This window comes from Miniopterus schreibersii (genome assembly GCF_964146895.1).
Source record: "Miniopterus schreibersii genome assembly, chromosome: 13".
NCBI classification, from domain to species: domain Eukaryota; kingdom Metazoa; phylum Chordata; class Mammalia; order Chiroptera; family Miniopteridae; genus Miniopterus; species Miniopterus schreibersii.
The window spans coordinates 26,549,408-26,569,585 of record NC_138113.1 but is presented as its reverse complement, the minus strand read 5'-3'; the positions used below and the strand labels follow the sequence as shown (position 1 = coordinate 26,569,585).

The window sequence follows — 20,178 nt, the reverse complement described above, 5'->3', positions numbered from 1 at the left end:
CCCACAGCTGAGATCTCCCTCTAGACCTTCAGCTGCTGCCTGTGGGAGCCCAGCCAGCCCTCCACTCCTCTGCACTTCCTCCCAGTCTCTATGTTGCCTCCACTTTTCCTCCTTGGTTATGAGGGTGCTCTCCGGCTCGTCTTCAGTTGGTTGTCAGGCTGGTTCCTCTATGTTTTAGTTGTAAATCCAGATTGGTCCCGGGAAAGTGTCAGTGTAGCTTCCACTCAGTCCACCACCATCTTGGATCCTATGCCATTTTGTGTAGTGACATCTTATATCCCTTAGTTTGAACATATTAATATATAGAGCGTCTCCCCCAAAATGTATACACACATTTTGAATAAAGGCAGTGTTTAATAGAATATATTTCATTTTCAAAATTGAGCTATCAGCTGCTAAAGCATGTATACAGTTTTTGGGACACCCTATATTTACTTTGTTCCTTCTCTATTGATGGACATTTAACTTTTTTTAAAAATTTCACTGTTTTAAACTAATTTATAAAGGAAATCATATTTTTATGCATATTGGTCAGAATTTCTGCAGCATAGATTTTGATAACTGGAATTGCTGGTTTAATTGCATTTTAATTTTTAAGATAATGACAGGTTATTTTACTAACTGGCTATTTAAATTTACACCCTTATCTAGAATGTATGAGGTGCCCTTTTCCTGTCAGTCTTGCCTGTCACTAGATATGCTCAAACTTTTACATTTCATTCCAAGATTTATTGCTTCACCCCGGCTCATGAGTGAACCCAAGTAAAAAGAAAACATATGGTAATAAGCAGAAAACAATATTTTGAGTGTATTTTTGTTTTATTTTAAAATAAAGTCTATTTTAGTTACTATTATAAACTTAATATGGACTTTTTTTTAAAGACACAGAAAATTAGGAAAGAGGAAGAAGAGGAAGGAAGGAAGGAAGGAAGGAAGGAAGGAAGGAAGGAAGGAAGGAAGGAAGGAAGGAAGGAAGGAAGGGACTCATAATCCCATTATTCCAAATTTCCATTTTTAATTGAGTTTGATTTTGTTAATAGACTATGAATTTGACAAGTAAATGTTTAAGTTTGTGGGATCTGATTCTCTTCTGCAGTGAGAGGTGAATCAGAATTATGGCTAGACAAAATTGACATTTAACTAAAAATTATTTCAAGCAGTAACTTCAAAAATTTTATTCAAAAAGGAACCTTAGTGGCCATTTAGTCCATTCCTTTATTTTGCATAAGAGCCACATTGAGACCCGATAAATCCATTATTTGGCCCAGCTTTCTAGCTAGTTAGTTGCAAAGCTAGCGTGTGAACGTTGGTTTCCTCTGGCCAGGCAAAAACATTTCCCATTACAGCAGAGCATTTTCTACTCCCTTACTGCCCAGTCACTTAAACTTCTACAGTAATTTACAGCTTGAAACCAAATTCACTTGTTCTAAATCTCACCCTCACTTCATGTTTCTTCTCACCTTGTAAGCTAATCTTCTGAAGCGGAGTAGCCAAGAAAAATTGGATGGGAAAAAAAAGAGTGGAGATGAACAGGTTATAAATAGCAGAACAAATCGTGAAGCTGATTTCCGCTTTTATAACTAAGAACGGTTTTCAACAGTTTGTCCCCTTTTATGTATACTTTTACATAAAATGTGAGTTTATTATTCATGCTTATAAATATTCTTAACTACAGGGCAGGTTTACAGTTGTCCCTATGGAAAATAATACAATAATTAACAAATAATAATACAAGAATAAACTCTATGTTTCTCGTACTCACAACTGTAAGCCAGCTTTTGCCCCACCCTGTGTTATCTTGCCTGTTTATCACCTTTGTTTTACCTTTTCATATGTGAAGAAAACAACTAGGTTTAAATGTTAATATGTGAGTATGATTTCTACATTAAAATTATAAAACTCATATACACAAGTATATTTGTATTTTAGCAGACATTTTATTTCTTTAAAAGTAAAATAACACTGCAGGGCACTTTGGATTCTTAAATATTTAAGTGTGAAGCACTGGTCTAAATAAGTTCCCAAATGTGACTAACCACCTACCAATTTTACAGGTCAAATAGAGCCATGTTTACATAAAATATTTGTTTAATTTACCAGGAACTTCAAATGTAATTTATAGTAGAGGAAGTTAGAATGTATGAAACAGTCAAGCAGTTTTAAAGAGAACATATTAATATTTCAAGTTACTACAAAAAAAATAGTATAATATACCCAGAATTTTGTTTCCTCTTAAAAATTCATTTACTTTTGTTCATACCTCAACCTTTGGAAAATTCTCATTTTCTATGGATATATATATATATACAGCTGTGGCAACTACTCGATTGTCTTTCATTGTCCATAAATAAGGTTTAAATATTCATGTTTTCTTGGTAGCCACTGTCTTTATAACTCAGTTATAATAAAATAGATGCTCGGGAGCCTTAATATTGAAATTTCACTATGCTCAGACGTATGTGTTAAATTGGCTTAAATGAATTAAGTGATTCTGTGATGAGTCTTATGCTTAGGTGAAAATGTTCTTTGATTCATCTCAATAATAAAACCATTAAGGAGTTTAGGATTGAGGTCCTTTATCAGAAATATGTGTATTTTAGGACTTTTTCACATGTGTAGGCTAAAATATAAATATTTGACTCAGTAGTCAAATTTAATTACTATTTCAAATAAAGTTGTTATTCTGTGAATCTTCAGAATATAAAATAATTGTTTCCATTTTTTGGTTAAATTGTTCTACACGTTCCCTTTTTTTGCTCTGTCTTTTACAGAGATTTTCTTTTAAAACATAGAATAGGTGCTTATAGATTGGCAAAGCATGTAGAGAACATAGTTGCTTTCCAGTCCTGGTTGTTTCATTCTGTTCTGTTTGTTTGCAGAGTGTTCCCACGAATGCTCTCTGATACGTGCATGTGCTGGATGTGACTCCTTACCTTGAATCCAGGGCTGAATTAAAGCTTGAATTCCCCTTGGCCTGTGTTTGGGTTGCAGATTGGATCGTATTCCTTTTGCTTTCTTCCCCGTGTGGCATTGCCGCTGCCTCCCGTGAGAATCCTGAAACTGTCCCTCAGCGGGGTGGGAGGAGCCGTGGGGGGAACATCGTGTCCTTAGGATAGTGACCTCTCAGCCGGTGGTTTTACAACCTGGTGCTGACGTGAGTTTGGTGGATCACGTCTAGCATTTGTATTAATAAAATGATATCATAAAAAGAAAATATTAGATTGTCTCAGTGGTAGCAGAGTTAAATATTTTTCCATTAAACCTTTCTGCCAGCGTGTGTGTGTGTAAGTATGCGTGTGCGAGTGCGCATTGAGCTGTATGTGAACTGCATGAAAACTGTGGGCCCCCTTTGGTGGTGTGGTCAGAAGCTCTAGCCTAATCCCCAAGTTAGGGTGAGTATCTTCCTCTGGCCACAACACGTGCATTCATGAAAACGTCTCTGAACTTTCTCACAGTACTTTATTCAAAACAGGCCCTAAGGCACTATAAATAAAAATTCAGGGCCCCGTCGCTCATTCTCAGTGTCTGACAAACCGCGCGCGGACGCTGTCTGGAACCCTGGCGGCGGTTCGCCCTGCGGGTGCAGACAGGCCGATGCGGGAACCGCAGGGGTGCCGAGCTGTGGCACCAGGCCGAGGCGTCAGCGGGAGTGGGGGTCGGTCAAGCCCCCGAACCCCTCACCGCGGGACTTCTTGAAGCAGCCTCTTGGTGTCAGACTTAGAACATCATGCATAAGGACAACACGGTTTCTCCAAGGGTTTCTCTTTCTTCCCTGAGCTAAAGCAAGCTTGATCTGTGAATTAAAAAGGCATATGGGACTAGTTACATATTTTGAAAAACGTATTCCCACTCTTGTAAAACTTTGTTATTGTTTACTTGCTCCGTGTCTCTTAATGATTCTTTCTCTCGATGTTATATTTTCATTCCCAGTAAGACTTCTTGAACTGATTGGAAAACCGGGGGGATACTCTTAAATCTTAAAAACACAAGTCACTGTGTTCACTGCACAAAACCCTTTGCTTTACACATATAATACATTTTTAAAATTTTTATTTATTGATTTTAGAGAGAGAGAAGAGAGAAACAGCGATTTGTTGTTCCACTTCTGCATTCATTCATTGGTTGCGTCTTGTGTGTGTCCTGACCGGGGATCAAACCCACAACCTTTGCTTATCGGGACGAAGTTCTAACCAACTGAGCTACCCAGCCAGGACAATATGTTTCTTTTTAGTGTCCACTTTTTCTTCTGTCATTAACATTCACTCTGTCTCATCATTTCCTCATTTAACGTTAATTTAACATTAGCCGCTGCAGAGGTAGGGGTCATCTGCTAACCCACTTCTTAAGGCATTTTGGACAGTTAAAAATACATGTAATGAAATTCCACTTAGAAAAATGTCACCATTCTCTCTGAAAATTCTATATTTCATTTCCCCCAAATGCTACGTTTTGCATTTTCCTAAGTAGGATCCTAGGCTGCCTGTATGCCGCTAAATGAGTTTCCTCGAGATGCTCGCACAGACGTGAACAGTAAAGATGAGCACTTCGTCGCTTTCCCCTTGGCCGCCTCCTTCTGAAACCCCTGTGACACCCCGTCTTTGGGAGGCCAGAATAGCAGTGCCGTCGAGTGTTCCTCCCCCAGGAGCTTTCTGCATCTCTTTCTGTGGAGGCCTAGAGAGACAAATGTCCTTTTAATGACTTGGCCACCTGCGCAGTCTCCGTCAGCGGCTTCCACGGCCTTCTCCCTCACAAAGACAGTCCCGTTACCCTGCCCACACTGGGGAGCCCCGTCTGCTGGGGTTTGGAATGCTTCCAGCACAACACAGAGCCCGCGTCCCTTGTCCTCAATAAGATGCGTGTCTCACATTCGCCACAGGCCATGTTTCATTTGGGGAGGGCCTTAGGTACTCCATGAAGCAACTGAAACGCTTCTTCCTACCCGCCCTACACTGTCCCCACTTCTGTTCAGTCTTTTGCCTTCAGGCCCCTCCTGTGTGTCCGCCCCCTAAGTCCCTGAGACTGTGTCAGCGGCTGGCATGGCATCAGATGTTTTCTGATCTGCTTCCTCTCCTCAGGCTCTTCCTCTTCTGCTTTATGGTCTAACCCTGAAAGGTAAACCTGGGATGACCTAGTAATGGGTTAGTGCGGTGTCCTTTCCTAGTATCATTTTGCATTTTTACAAAGATCTTTCTGGAAATAGAATATCGGTGGAATTTTGAGTAATCTGGTGGTACAGGATGGACGTTGGATTAAATCTGCCTTCCATCTTTTATTTTTTTCTTCTTTTATTGGATTCTATATATATTTTTTCTGTGACTCTCATTTAATCCCATGTGAATGTCTACCCTTCATCCTAGCTTAGGGCTGGGGGCCGACTCTCTAACCGCCGGGCCAAACTGGCCAGGGCTAGTTTGATTTCTAAAAAGTAAACAGCAGCCCTGGCCAGTGTGGCTCAGTTGGTTGGAATGTGTCCCATACACCTAAAGGTGGTGAGTTTGATTCCCGGTCAGGAGGTAACCAATTGATGTTTCCTTCTCACACTGATGTTTTTCTCTCTCCCCCTTCCTCTCTCTAAAATCAACTCTTTTAAAAAAGCAAGCATACAAACAAACAAAAACCCACAAGTAAACATCAAATTTAACTTGGTTCTTGTGATTAACCATGACACACAGCATTTATTCAGTGTGTACTATAAACTAGATACTTTACTGGTATTATTGTATTTAACACTCAGAGCAGCCATATGAGGTAGATCATATTATTCCCGTGTCAGGAATGAATAGACAGAGACCTTAGCGATTAATTGATGGATTCACGTGGTTAAGAGTAATGAAGTCAGGTTTTGACACAGATAATCTGTCAAAACACTGTATTCAATAAAAGCAATCGAGTCAGTTTTAGATGGGTGCACACCTTTCCTTAGCTCACAGATGTGCACGTCCCAGCTTTGGATAGGAGACTAAACGGAGAGCTGGCTTTATTCCAGTGCTATAGCGTGTCGATTTCTCCTTCTCTGTCTCCTTTTTTCTGGACTATTAGAGAGTAATACAGAGGGGCGATTTCTCTTCCCTCCCTCCCTCCCTTCCTTTTTTCTTTCTCTCTTTCTTCGCTAAACTGTTAGAGGCTGACAAACACACTTTGGTAGCTGTGCATTTTGGATTTTATTCCCAAAGTCAAATATAGGCATACCTCAGAGACACTGTGGGTGAAGTTCCAGACCACCTCAACAAAGTGACTCATAATCTCTTTGGCGGGGTGGGGCCTTGCCTTGATTTTGTGAGAAGTGCAACCTCTGACGTGCAGTAAAGCAAAGGGCAATACCACGAGGCGTGCCTGTGGAACCATTCTGTAGTTACCTTCTCTAGTCTGCCTTATTGCTAAAGTCGCTGAATTCCACAAGGGTCTCTCAGTTCCCCTGAGAAGTACAAGACACTGGGAATGGAAAGGGAAAGTGTAAATGTGCCTGCAGGAGTTCACCGTTAGCTAAGCCGGTGAAGGGGAGAAAGGGTGATATTTGGAACATGTGCCTCTGTAAGGATGCGCGGGCCTCTTGTCTTTGCTACAGGCACCATTTCGGTGAACACCCTGCGCACGCCCTACACTGCGCCCGGCGAGAGTGAGATCCTGGACCTGGACGACGAGCTGTACCTGGGGGGCCTGCCGGAGAACAAGGCCGGCCTCGTCTTCCCCACCGAGGTGTGGACCGCCCTGCTCAACTACGGGTACGTGGGCTGCATCAGGGACCTGTTCATCGATGGCCAGAGCAAGGACATCCGGCAGATGGCCGAGGTCCAGAGCACCGCCGGCGTGAAGCCCTCCTGCTCCCGGGAAACGGCCAAGCCGTGCCTGAGCAACCCCTGCAGGAACCACGGCCTGTGCAGGGACGGCTGGAACAGATACGTCTGCGACTGCTCGGGGACCGGCCACCTGGGCAGGTCCTGCGAGAGAGGTAGGCTTCCCCGGACCAGGCCGCCCACCCCTTGACGTGAGAAGCGTATTAAATACTGACCCTAAAGTTTAGATCGACAGTGGGGTCTGCAGAAGCGAGCTTCCCACGAGCTGAGCAGCCGCACCTGACATGGCACTGATGACTCCGTAATGATTCCCAAAGGCCCCGGGTCGGGGAAGCTCGGCTTTTTAAGGACATTGCAGGAATAAGTATTTGGATCTTTGGATCTTCTAGTCTAGGGGATGAGCCTAAGATATATAGTGGACAGTAGCTGCTTTCTCTGTGGCTCAGTTGTTTTAAAATTTCAGGACATTGGAAAGTAAAGAAGGCATGAGTTAGACATAGTTATGGCAGCCAGTGCTACTATCGATGCCAAAAATAAATACATAAATAAAGAAATAAAGCACGTGTCTGAAGCAGGCTAAGCTGGAAGGTGCTACTTCCCTGACACTATTGCTTGAGACCCAGATTAACCTGCTCATTTCACTTCAGGGAACTTACCCACATTTGAAATTTGAAAAGTAAGCTGACTTTGCATCACCCAAGGTACAGCACCATTTTCAGAAGTGCACCCCCATTTCAAAGGCACTTACTTACCTTTGCCTCGGGCCTAACTGACCACAGAAGGCCCGTTGCCTGTTTGATAGGACGGCGCTGTGTGTCTGCTGAAGCTCTGAGCAGGTACCTGCATTTCTTTCTCTTTTTGGAGGCAAAGCTATGCTTTTTCCCTTCTTTTTCTGTGTGCCTGTGGAAGCAGAAGGAGGGTTGATGGAAGGGGGAAGGGGAGAGCTGTCACAGCTCACCTGCAGACCAGACGAAAAGAAGAAATAGCAGAACAAATAGGTCTGAGTCCTCCCATCGACCTAAGAGTTTCAGATAAATGCTTTCGTCGCTACACCCATTGCCACTCATTTTCAACAAGGAAACAACGACAAAAAGATACGAAAAAATATTGATGAGTGTTTCCATTGTCCTCTCACACTGTACATATCATTACTCTGTTAGCCGTTAACCTCGAAGCAACCGGCATCTATTTTTTCAGCCGTGAATATTTAGTCTTCATTTCTGTAATGTTGAATACATTTACATTAACACTTTCTAGAGAAAAAAGTGGAGCTTTTCTAGAATCCAAAGTTGAAATATGACTTTGGTTCTTGATCTTTTTTTTTTAATGTATCTTTATTGATTTCAGAGAGAGGAAGAGAGAGGGGGAAAGAGAGAGAGAAACATCAATGACGAGAGAGTCGGTTCTTGATCTTAATAAGGAGGTTTCATCATCTTATCAGCTCTATTATTAACATCAATCAATGTGAAAATTAATAAGAGTAACTTAATAATCTAATAATGACCTTAAACTACCTACCAAAATACGACCTCTGTTCTGTTATACAATTAGATACGTCAATAGATGGGTAAATATTTTAATCACGTGGATTCATTCATTGTCCTAAGTACCTAATTGTAATTGCTGTGAATTGTCATCAGAGGTTATCTACATCTGCACGGTTTTCATTTGTAAGGTGTATGTACTTTGTAAGTTTTCTCTTCTCATTTTCCCTTCTAATCTCGGTTTGTTTGTGTAGTTTAGTTTTTTAGAAATTGACCAAAGGGGCCAACAATAACTACAATAAAGAGACAAAGCTCACGAGATGTATTACAATTGGTCATCATGTGAGATTAGCAGACCTGTATGATTTAAAATTTTGTTCTCAGTTTAATCACTCAGAGAGCCGGCAGATATGCTCGGATGCCTCCTGCTTAGGTGCAGCGAGAGAAAGATGTCAGTGAGCCAGTGCCTGGAGTGCAGGAGCCTTCAGTTAAATATGCATGGTGTGCCACCCTGTGGCAGTGTCCCACTACTACATATGGCAGAAGTAAAAATAGACATTGTAGAGCTTCCTGAGCCAGAATGAGGGGAGGGGAATATTTATATATTGCAATAATTAGAAGGAGGGTGGCAAGCATATGCAGATTTGCAAATGAGAATTTAATAACAACCTTCATCACTGGGATTCGGCAGCATACATTTTTATCTGACATGAGGACGGAAATTTCTACAGATTTCTTTGTCTCCAGGTTGGTTGTGTGTTGAGGAGGAAATGGTCTTTTTTAGTGTGTGTTTTTGTTTCTGGACTACCCGGGGTACTGTGAGTAGTCTTTGCTCCTCAGAACACATTTTCTTGCTCACATTACGGCATCTACTGAGAACAGGGAGATGTGTGATGCCCGTCGTGCTCAATGCCACAAAGTCTGGCTTCTGTCCAGTCCCCAGCCATGCCCTAGTTCAGTCAACTCAAGATCACGCCCAACCCTCCTGGTTTCCAGTTCACAAGAAAGGGATTTTTCTCTAGTTACACCCTAATCCCATAACACTGTTGGCTACATAGGAGCTGACTGACAACTCTTGAAGTGAAAAAATAATAATAAATCACTGAAAAAGTGTCTATTTCACTATTATGGAGCAATAATTGCTGATTTATAAAGATAATTATTCAAAGTAATTAAAAAAGCACGTTCCAGTCCATGGACAGTGCAGCATGGGGAATGAAGCTGCAATCTCATTGTAGGAAATTTTCATTCTGCCTTAAGTAAGCAAAAGGGTTTATATGAAAAAACAGAGTATGCGCTGACTTAGGAAAATCGTATTTTGTTTTATGTGTATTGATCCCATAGGGAGGAAAAATATATAAATAATGTTCAATAGAATATACATTAAATGCAGCACCTTCCCTCCTGCTTTATTTTTAATAAAAGTGGGAATTGGTAGAGACTTGCTCCTATAGAAATTATTTTTGGTGATATGTATATGGTATAATCAGAGGTCTACTTTATACTTGTTTGTTAAAACTCTAACAGATGGAGGGACAGATGTCAGAGCAATATAACTTGGCTCCCTGTCTGATTTTCATCGTTGATCACAATATGTGACTGCCTTTCGGCAAAACTGAGCACAGGTGTACACTTTAGATTGCGAGGAGGAACAACACAGAATTGCAAATTTATCAAACTTAACGACAAGGGAGAAAGAGATACAGGAGACAAGGTTGAAACTTTTTCTCCCCCACTGGGAAGCACTGCATTGGAATTAGCCTTTTTTAAAGGACTCTTTTGTGTTCTAAGCAATAAAATAATTTTACTGATGTTAAAAGCGGCTTCCAAATAGCATAACCTTCAAATGTCAGAGTGCTGTTTACCATTTATTTGGCAACTCTAGGCTAAAAGCATGCGCCTTTTCCATTTCTTGTCTAACTAAAAATTAACTCTAATTATGAGGAATCATTTAGACATTCATTTGTTGTTTATCCACAAGTAATTTTCCAATTGAGAATTTTTTAAAATGGCATTCAGGGGCTCTCGAGTTTTATTATTTTACTATGTTATTTCATCCCTGCAGCTTTTTGGAGAATGTTAAAGGCCAATGATCCTAATTATTTTTCTACTTTGGATTGTATTTCACACTATATTTATGATCCATTGTCAGACCTCTGTGTTTCTAAAAGGATGTTCCCCTACTTAGCTTTTAATCAAATTAAGCTACATTTTATAGGAGAATCTGAGAGCATTTGAAAATTAAGATTATTGAACAATAGAGAATGAGTTACAGACTAAATAAATAGGAGAAAACGAAAAAGAAAATTATTTTAGTATTTTATCTGTATAATACCACAGTAACTGAACAATTGGTAACAGCACTTAACTCTGATTCGTATATTATTTTATAGGTATGGACAATGATTGGCTGTAGTGTAGGATAAGAAACAGTAAAGATCAAATTTCTTTAAGGATTATACTAGAAACTGTTCTCCTATATTTTTTAGAGTTCACTGCAACTTCGTGATCATGTTTGAATTATTTTTTTAGCAACTTCTCCTAGATATTCTGCACTGAACTCTCTTTTGTGATAGTGCATCTATTTGGGAAACTTCTTATCTAATTGGAAAAATATGTCATATAATGTAGAACCACTGTGCTGTAAGAGTATTGTTTTATTTTCTCAGTGCTTAGGGGGATGCCTGGCCGCGGGATGGAGATGCTTATTTTGGTTAACAGACCCCTTTCCTAATCTATCTTTTGCAGCACAATTATGGACTTCAAAGTAGACTTCAGTAAATATTCTGTTCATATTCGTTACCAAAATTGGGTTCCATTTCTAATGGGCAGAATAGATCATTTCTTTAGTGAGCATATGTGTAAGCTTGGCAACCCAATGGGAGGAAGTTCTTTCCTGTACCTTCAGTACTGAGCGATCATTGATTCAATAAGTGTTTCTTGAGGCTCTGCTGTGTGCCTCGCACTTAGGGGCACTCAGCTGCTGATGGAACAAGGGGTAGGAGCGTCCCACCTCTGCCCTCATGACACTTCGACACTGAGACTTTAAAGGGCAAAGACAGACAATGCTATACAAACAAAAGATAAATGGTAATTAAAAAATAAAATGGTAAGTAGATATAGAATAACTGGAGGGAGATTAAGGGGGGCTGGCCGCATACCTCTCTGAAGGCACATTTGACAGAGACCTGCATGCTGAAGGGACCAGCCCTATAAAGATACGGGGTGAAGCCTGCTGAGGCAGAGTGCAGAGACTGGAGAGATGGAGTCAGTGTGTGGAGTTTACTAAACTAGGGGAGGGGGTGATGCTGAAAGCTGAGGCCAGAGAGGCAGACTGGGGCCAGATGACACAAAAAGATTTTTAAAAAAAAGGACAAATTTTATTCTAATTGCAGTGGAAATCTGTTGGCGGAGGAGGGGGTGGGGTTGTTGAAGCGATGCGGTGATAGAGTCTGATTTACTCCTTTGGAAGTTTGGCTTGGCCGCTGCGTGCAGGGGGAAAGCGGCAGGAGGCTGCTGAGGGAGCTGTTACGCGATGGCGGGCGGGACTGGGGCAGAGCCTGCGGCCCATCCGTGGTGAGGGTGAGAAGCAGTCCATTCAGGAAACGGCCTGGAATTAGTACCTTCGAGAACTGCAGACGTGCAGATGGACTGGGCATGGCAGACAGGGTAAGAGAGAGGCCAGAAAGGCGAAGGTCTGAGCAGGGGTCATGTCCTTTACCGAGCTGGGGAACGTTAGAGAAGGAACGTGCGGAGTCGGCCTGCTGCTGGGGGAGTGAAGGAAGAGCCTGGTAGGTCCCTGTCGTATTCGATTTGGAGATGCTCAGCAGGCCACGGAGCTCAGGAGAGAAGTCAGGCTGCCAGTAAATCTTCGGGGAAGTGAGCATGAGATCCTCTGTCATGAGGCAGACAGAAAGGAGGGCCAGGCCTGGCTGGTGTGGCTCAGGGGTTGAGTGTCGATCTATGAACCAGGAGGTCACAGTTCGATTCCCGGTCAGGGCACATGCCAGGTTGCGAGCTTGATCCCCAGTAGGGGGCGCGCAGGAGGCGGGCGATCAATGACTCATCATCAATGTTTCTATTTCTCTCTCTCCCTCTCCCTGAAATCAATAAAAATGTATTTTTAAAAAGAATACCAGGCAGAGACCCTAGCACCCCCAGTGGCAACTGATGATTAGAGCATGTTGGAAGGAGTACTGCACTTCCCTGGCTTCTTGAAACATAAACTTGCCAAACCACAGCTCCAGAAATACAGCCTTAATAATAAACACAGTTGCATTACTAAAGCTAATTGCTGTGTCATGTACCTAGGCAAGATAATGAGAATTTCCTAGTTTATTTTAAATCCAGGTGGTTTTCTTTTATTAGAGGATGTGCTGAGTTGTCAGAACCAATGCGAAAGCAGCGTGACTCACCCTTGCTTTGCAGTGTGCCACACCAGATGGTGTTTAGCATTCGGGGGTGCTGACGACTCCTTAAGGCAGTCAGTTTGTGATCAACAGTTTCTGCTATTTGCTTTTTTGTGTGTTTAACACTGTATTAAGCAACTTCCCTATGAAAGCAACCCCCTTTGGTTTCAGCGGCACTCACCCACACAAGCTCTTCAGTCCCACCCCGTCTATGTAACATTACCAAGGTACGTAGTAGTTGACGTTTTGGTGAGAGCTTAATATTTTCAGGATACCAGGGCTGTGCTCACAGATAGTGTTAAGTTCTAATTCACTGCTCTTAGAATCATGGGCTTTTAAGGCAAGCAGAGGCCTTGAAGACCCTCTTCTAGCAGATGAGATCCTCTCGGAACCAAGGCTGAATTCACAGAGCTGGCCAGTGGCCGAGCCAGTATAAACGTGCACTAAGTAGTTGCTAGTGCTTCCACCCGGGCTCACACTGTGGATGCACAAAAGCATCGACCTCTGCTCTTGAGACAAGAGACACACACCTAAATATTTACAATCCAGCGTGATCAGTGCTGTATGTAGAAAGCGCTATGGGAATCCAAAGGCCATGCAGCCATATCCCTTTCTGGGCTTTAGCAGGTATTTCGCAGAGGACACTCCCCCTACCGTGACTTCTCTTTCCAGCTTAAAAGAAATTGCTCATTTCTGAAAAAGATGAGTTGAGTTTGTAGTCTCGTGTTCTACCTGGAAGACTTTACTAGGCCACGCTTTTCCCTTTCCAAGTATAAATGTGCTAAACTGACCAAGAATTCTTATATTCATTTCTCATCTGTAGAGGCGACGGTTTTAAGCTATGACGGGAGCATGTTTATGAAAATCCAGCTCCCCGTGGTAATGCACACAGAGGCTGAGGACGTGTCCTTACGGTTTCGATCTCAGCGCGCATATGGCATTCTCATGGCCACCACCTCTCGGGACTCAGCAGACACGCTGCGCCTGGAGCTGGACGCGGGGCGCGTGAAACTGACGGTCAATCTAGGTAACGACTCGCCTCCCGCTGACTAACACCTCTCACTTTTTGTTCAGTTCTGCCTGCAAACATTTATCAAGTAGCCTGTTTGCCATGGAAAGTTAAAACACTTAATGGTCTCATTTCCATCATTTAATTTAGATTTTTGGGGCATCTTTTTCTTGTTTTTGTGTTGTTGTTTGTTTAACATAATTTACTGTTTTGTGATTTCTATCACTGAGGGTTCTTGAAAGGGAAGCCATACGTCTCAGTGAGGTTAATTGAAAATAGTATAAATTATTGGGCTTGCAGATGCCTCAAGCCGAATTTCCTATTGTCATATTTACTGACACTCTAATTGGCTATAGATGATACCCTTCCAGATACATTGACTGAGATATGCACCAAATATCAAATTTCTACTTTGTGAGCTAGATCAGCGGTGGTTTTTCTTCTATTCCATGAGCTTCTCCTTTCGATAGTTGTCTCTGTGGTAGCCCATCTTTTCTGTTTGGAAGTACCGTGTGGTGATATTTTGCTATCAAACAGCAATCCACAACCCTTCAATGCCCAAAGTCTGCGGCCCTCAGCAAACAGCCACGAGAACACTGAAAACACAGGCTCTTCTACAGAAAAATAATGCTTTCCTGCTTCATTACAGGATTAAGAAAGAGCCACTACAGTAAAACCTCAACAACCCAGGTGAAACACGGGGGAAGGCCAAGCTGAATTAAGAAAATGTCTGAATTGTAGAATTAGCAAAAATTAAGCAGTTTTGTTTTCAGTTGCATTCAGAACACAAATTAATAGCTGAAAAAACCCTGTTAGGGGAAGGTATTACTAGGCTGGTTTTCATGGGTGGGTAAGAATTATCCATAATTAGCACATTGTTTCACGCAAGCCTGTGCCATCAATGTCTAGTAAAGTACTTGGAATCAGTTTTCTTCCTAAACTTGACCTTTCACAACTTGTTTAATTTTTTTCAGGTGATCTATGCTCATACTGAATGAAGAATTATAAATAACATGCCCAATAATTTTCAATGTTATTATTAACTCCAAGAGGAGTACAAGTTAATGAGGTTTTACTGTACTTACTGGAAGTGATAAACACACAAAAATTAATTAACAGAAAACGTGACTAAAAAGAGAAATTTTTGAAACTATGTAGACTTACAAAGAGTAGTAAATGTGATGAGGTAGGGCATTTCTAAAAACCCCACCTACATTTTCTAATTGCGCTGGACAAGAATGATAGATCATAAAATATAAAATTGTTTCACGGATAGCTTATTAAATACAATTGCATTCAATCAATATTAGTTAAATTAAGTTACTAGTGAGGGTGTTTTCTAAAGAGTAGGGAACACGCAGCGCTCATTTCCTGTTCTGTTAGAGTTCCCTCTGGTGACAATGACAGGTTACTGCAGCCAATCAAAATAAACGGCCTAATTGCAGCCCAGGGGCTGCTGGCCCACGTGGCAACACTCAAGGGGATTTTACAACAGCAAAGCATTCTGTGGAAAGAGCTGTGTCGATGCTGGTCCTTGGCTGTTTGCAACCACTTTTCTGATGCGGTTGACGACACATGACAAACTCAGCTACATGGAAACAGAATCTAGGTTTATATTTTTCATGTTCCCCAAAGGCATTAAATACTACAACCAAAATCAACTAATATTTATCTAGACATAAAATAAACACAAAACATCCCACATAATCCGTTAAAGATAACCCTTATAATCACAGTCTGCGTTATTCAGGTCAGACAGCCTGTTCTTAGAGAATCTGCTTTTATGTGAGAAGCAAGTATGAGAAAAGGAAAATCAATGGCACTGTTAACCATGACACTTACTGCGTAGAGATGACATTGTTAGCTCCTCGGAGAGGCATAGGCTGGTGTGTCCTGAAGAATAACCCTACTCCTCAGCCACTCAAGTTTCTAAAAGAAATATGCAATGTTTCTTTCCTTCTCTGATTAATACAAGGCATTCAATCCAGCCAACCTCGGACTGTTACCTCTTTGCCCAAGCGAAAACAAAACAAAACAAAGCATTAGGGCGAGGTGAGAATAATTTCAACTTGCTTTCCATTGACCACCACGATTCTAAAGGACCCTCTTGGCCTTTGTGGGATACTAGATTTTGGAGGTCCAAGATGTCTGAGCCTAGCTGGGCTTGCACCTGCACCCCATTGTGACGGAGCACTTTTTAATTAAGCTGAAAACAATAATCTGTTCTTTCACACATGGGGAGAAAGTTGCAGCCAGTCTAAGCCAAGCATCTTTGACAGTTAACAAGTCTTTATTTCACTTAGATTTGTCACCATGTAGCTTTGTTTGAATTGGCCATTTTTTAAAACCTTCTAATGTTGTTTCCAATGGTGAAGTTTTATAACGATGAATCTGGGTTTTAGAAATACGTAAAGTTATGGAGTGGCCATATTTGCATGTGTCTGTCCCCGGAAGGGTGGACTGTGATTTTATTGGATGTCTGCAGCTATTACCTTGAAGGATAAATTTTCATTTTTCATCTATTCTTCCCCATCTAGATTGTATCAGGATTAACTGTAATTCCAGTAAGTGCCTATTCAAAATTTTTAAAATGTTATTCCTCCATTATGATGTAAGCTAGTCAAGAAAAAAACAAGAGAGCAAGAGAAAGGCATTTATAAAGCTCATGAATTCACTTTTGAAGTACACCAGTCCATCATCTGGGTTGTAAAAATTCATTTTGAACTCTGTCCAGTTGAAGACTTAACCGCTGCAATTCCTACCTCTAAGTGGCAAAAGAGGTGACAAACATTTTTTAATACAATGTACAAACGCCACTATAGACCTTTGGATAAATCAAGTAGTATTTGCATTTTGCCAGATCTTGGACTCCATTACCTCTCTTCGTGACCAAATTTGGAGGACACAAGAATACTGTGTGTCCTGTTTCTTTCACTTACTGTTTTTATCTCTTAACTCAAACACAGAAAAATATGTAATTCCTTTCATTTTGAAAGTTAGTATTAAGTCCTTGTAAATCCAACTATTTTACAGAAGAGAATGTGTTTTTCAAGTTATATATATACAAAAGATTACTTGTCTAAAGAAGTTTTTTCTTGTTCATAAAGAGTATTTACATGATGAATTTTTACATCCTAATCATATATCTGCAAAAATAACTAAAGCCCTTCAAATCTGTGATATGCATGCCAAATGATGAGTCAGAAAAGATGCATGGACTGAGTTTTGATTATGGACTAGAGAACCTGAAAGGATATAAGGACTGTGATTTTATTTTGAGTTCTAGCCTTAAGAGTAAATTTATTTTATTTCTTTACATAAATATTTAGATTTTTCTTTTCCAGGTTTTGCTGACCACATTAAGGAATCTCCTTCCATGCTAACAGAGTTGTTAGCTATTAAAATAAAATGGTTCTAACAAACTTCTAATATCTCATTGTCATATCAGTAAAAAAAATTTTTTCTGTATCTTTGGAAAATGCTGAATGTGAGTCTGCTCCCCAAACCACTGGTTGTGTTTCCAAGTGTCAATAATCCGTTCTCTGAGAAACAAATGGTCTGAAGCTTACAAAACCAGACGCTTTATCTAATGAAATATATACTATTTTGAACACTGTGCTTCTTATAACTCAGATTCTTCTTCAACTATTTTAATATTCATTTAAAAGTGACAAAAAAAGCTGGTCTTTCTGATCACAGCAATATAAAGGTAACTGAATCATGACTTAAGAAAAATTAAATTGATAAACTACCATGGAAAACAGTAAAAATCATTTCAAACAAAACAGCTCCTGAAATAATCTGTAAAAACTCTCATGCAAGTGGAAATTTTCAAGTCTACACCGTGTCCTCTCAAACCCCTCTGTTCCCTTTCACCATTTCTGAACAGGAGCACAGACTTTGCAGCTCTCACCCAGTTTGCCTTCAGCTCTGGGGCATGGATGCAACTCACACAATATTTCCAAAGCCAGATGTGCGCCTTAAGACAGCTGTAGATGCTTTGATTCTTCCTGAATCTTAGAAAATCCATGTGAGGAAAGTATTTCTTCTTAGACTTCTGCTTTATGTACTCTTACAATAAAGCATAGGTTTTTAAATTTACAAAATGTAAGTACGTAAACTCTAGTATTTGATGGAAATTAACCCGACAAAATGAACTTCTGTGTTCTCCAGCTACATAAATTAATTTTTGAAATATGTTTGTAGTCTAACTACTAGACACTTACTTTCATTTGGCTTATAAGAGTCTGATATTAAGCATAGTCATTTTTCTCTCTGGATTTTACAGAGAATAATCTCTTTAAGGATAAAAAATTTTGCTGAGTAGTAGAATTTTTTTGGCTTTTAAGGAATATGTGTTTCATTTAAGTTACTTGAATTAAGTGAATGATTGTGAGCCTCCAGTGCACACCTTGGGCAGGACTGCAAATGCTTTACCTTGACAGCAGTCCCTGGAAAGAGCATTCAATGACCAGGTAACGTTTCATTTCCTTTACCTTTGTTTTACTTGGGGGATCGTGGGCAGCCTGAGCAAGAACCCCAAGTTCTAGCAAGAATTCATGTTCTTACTCAACTTTGACGAGAGGGAGGAAATTATATATCTAATAATGGAAATCTAACTCACAGTGATTAAATAAGCAGAGATGGCCACCTGGAGTGCATTTCCTACCCCATAAAAACATAAAAATATCTGTATTGCAATATAACTTGTAGGTTAATGAAAGCTGATTTATTACTTTTATGACCTTTGAGTCCTAAGTTTGTATGAAACTGAGATGGATGCACATTTATTAAATCATAGCAGTGTACCACCACCGTCTCTTAAAATTCATAGGCTACCTAAGATATCAGCTGAATTTATTTTGAGATTAATATGAAATACCTTAACTGATGTCTTTTCAGAATATTTCCACTGGAAATATATAAACTATAACATAAAAGATTATCATGCATTGAGAATTAATATCAAACTTTAAATGATTAAGTTTTAATGAAGACCTTCCCAGATTTCTCTATACTTACTCAGAATTGCTGTTTCTTACAGTGGCACCCTCTTTCCTCCTCTCTACCCTACCCCCACCAACCCCCCAGTTTACAGTAGATGTTACTTGATATGCAAAAAAAAAGATACATAGCATCAGACTATCCAGTCTTTGCTATTGAAGAATTGGTAGTAGGTGAGGGGGACATCTGGCTGTATGTATGAGGCCTGTGTGATAACAAGAGCTGGCCGAGGTGTTTCTTTTTCAGCCAGTCCTGCGTCAGCAGCCCAGATGCAACACAGGCTCTTCCACGAACAGGCTAGGACACAGCCTTTTGTTAAGGTTCTTTTGAGAAAGGGCAGATTTGAATTCCAGAGGCCATCTCTGACAGATTCATTGTTGCCCAAGATTTCCCCCCTAATAGGAAAAGCTGTCAAGAATTTTTAAATCAAAATTTTTAAGTTTTCACTTAAAAATCAAAAGCTTATTTTCCTGTATGGAGAGGGTACTTTATATCAAAGACCCATCTCGAGGAATAGTAGTCATTTCCCTGTCAGAACGCATGCCTTGATCTTTCAGATTACAAAGGGAATGTCTCTGCACACAATCCCAGACCAATCGCAGTTCTTTGATGCCAATTAGCTTATACCATCCCTAAAATATATTTGTTTTCTGCAAACTGGAATTAGATTAAGCTCAGTGTTTGCAGATTCCTGGACTGGGAGGAGAGCAGAGACGTATGTTTTCTATGGCTCTCCATTCTCCTCTGCCCAGGGTAAGAATAAAGGGGCAATCAGATTGCTCTCGCCTCTGTAATCAACTCCAATATTGAGAACAAAAGTCTACCATCGTAAAGTACATTTATATGGGAGTTGCTAAAGAACCACCATCTTTTAATGCAGATAATTTCTTCCCTGGACAGTAAAAAGTACTTCAATATAGATAGATGAGAAAAGAGTGTAATGTAAGTAAAGACACATTCTTTTAACATAAAGAGGAAAAATTATTTTAATTAACACAAAAAGACCTGTTACAGAGTATTTTACGTAAAATCATTATTGCAGAAATCTATACTAACACAAACTATTCATTAATAAATTACTGCCAAGAGAATCCAAGTCAGAGTGAATAGTACTTTTGTGACCAACACATGAATTATTTTCATGAAAAGATGAGTGAGTGATAGTCTCTTGCCTACTCCATAATATTAATAATAGCCTTAAGAAGTCTTTTAAAGATTGTAAAGAATGCAAAATTTTCTACTCCTCGTAAAATGTTCTCAAATGCATTATTAATAAGATCCGTACTGACCATCGGTCTTACTCTGCATTCTTTCTATCTGCCAAAACACATAGCCTGATGTCCTGGTCACTCTGAGATAATGTGACTAAGACAGTCTCAATTTGATGCCCCAAATCTCCCAACAATAAATCCAAAGTTACTAGGCTATGTGTTTATATTTTTTTCCTAAAATTTGGCCTTCCTAGTGGTCTATTGCAT

General features: G+C 40.3%; 1 protein-coding gene across 17 annotated transcripts in view; it reads left to right on the top strand.

Moving 5' to 3' along the window:
* Positions 1–20,178, top strand: part of NRXN1 (neurexin 1) — a 916,928-nt gene that overhangs the window by 405,993 nt on the left and 490,757 nt on the right. For 12 of the 17 annotated variants that reach the window (XM_081155817.1, XM_081155816.1, XM_081155813.1 and 9 more), the window contains 3 exons: positions 6,566–6,949; positions 13,511–13,714; positions 16,234–16,260. In XM_081155817.1, the coding sequence (XP_081011943.1) occupies positions 6,566–6,949; positions 13,511–13,714; positions 16,234–16,260 (615 nt within the window). The remainder of the gene's footprint in view (positions 1–6,565; positions 6,950–13,510; positions 13,715–16,233; positions 16,261–20,178) is intronic. The other 5 variants (XM_081155805.1, XM_081155804.1, XM_081155802.1 and 2 more) reach the window with 1 other exon arrangement.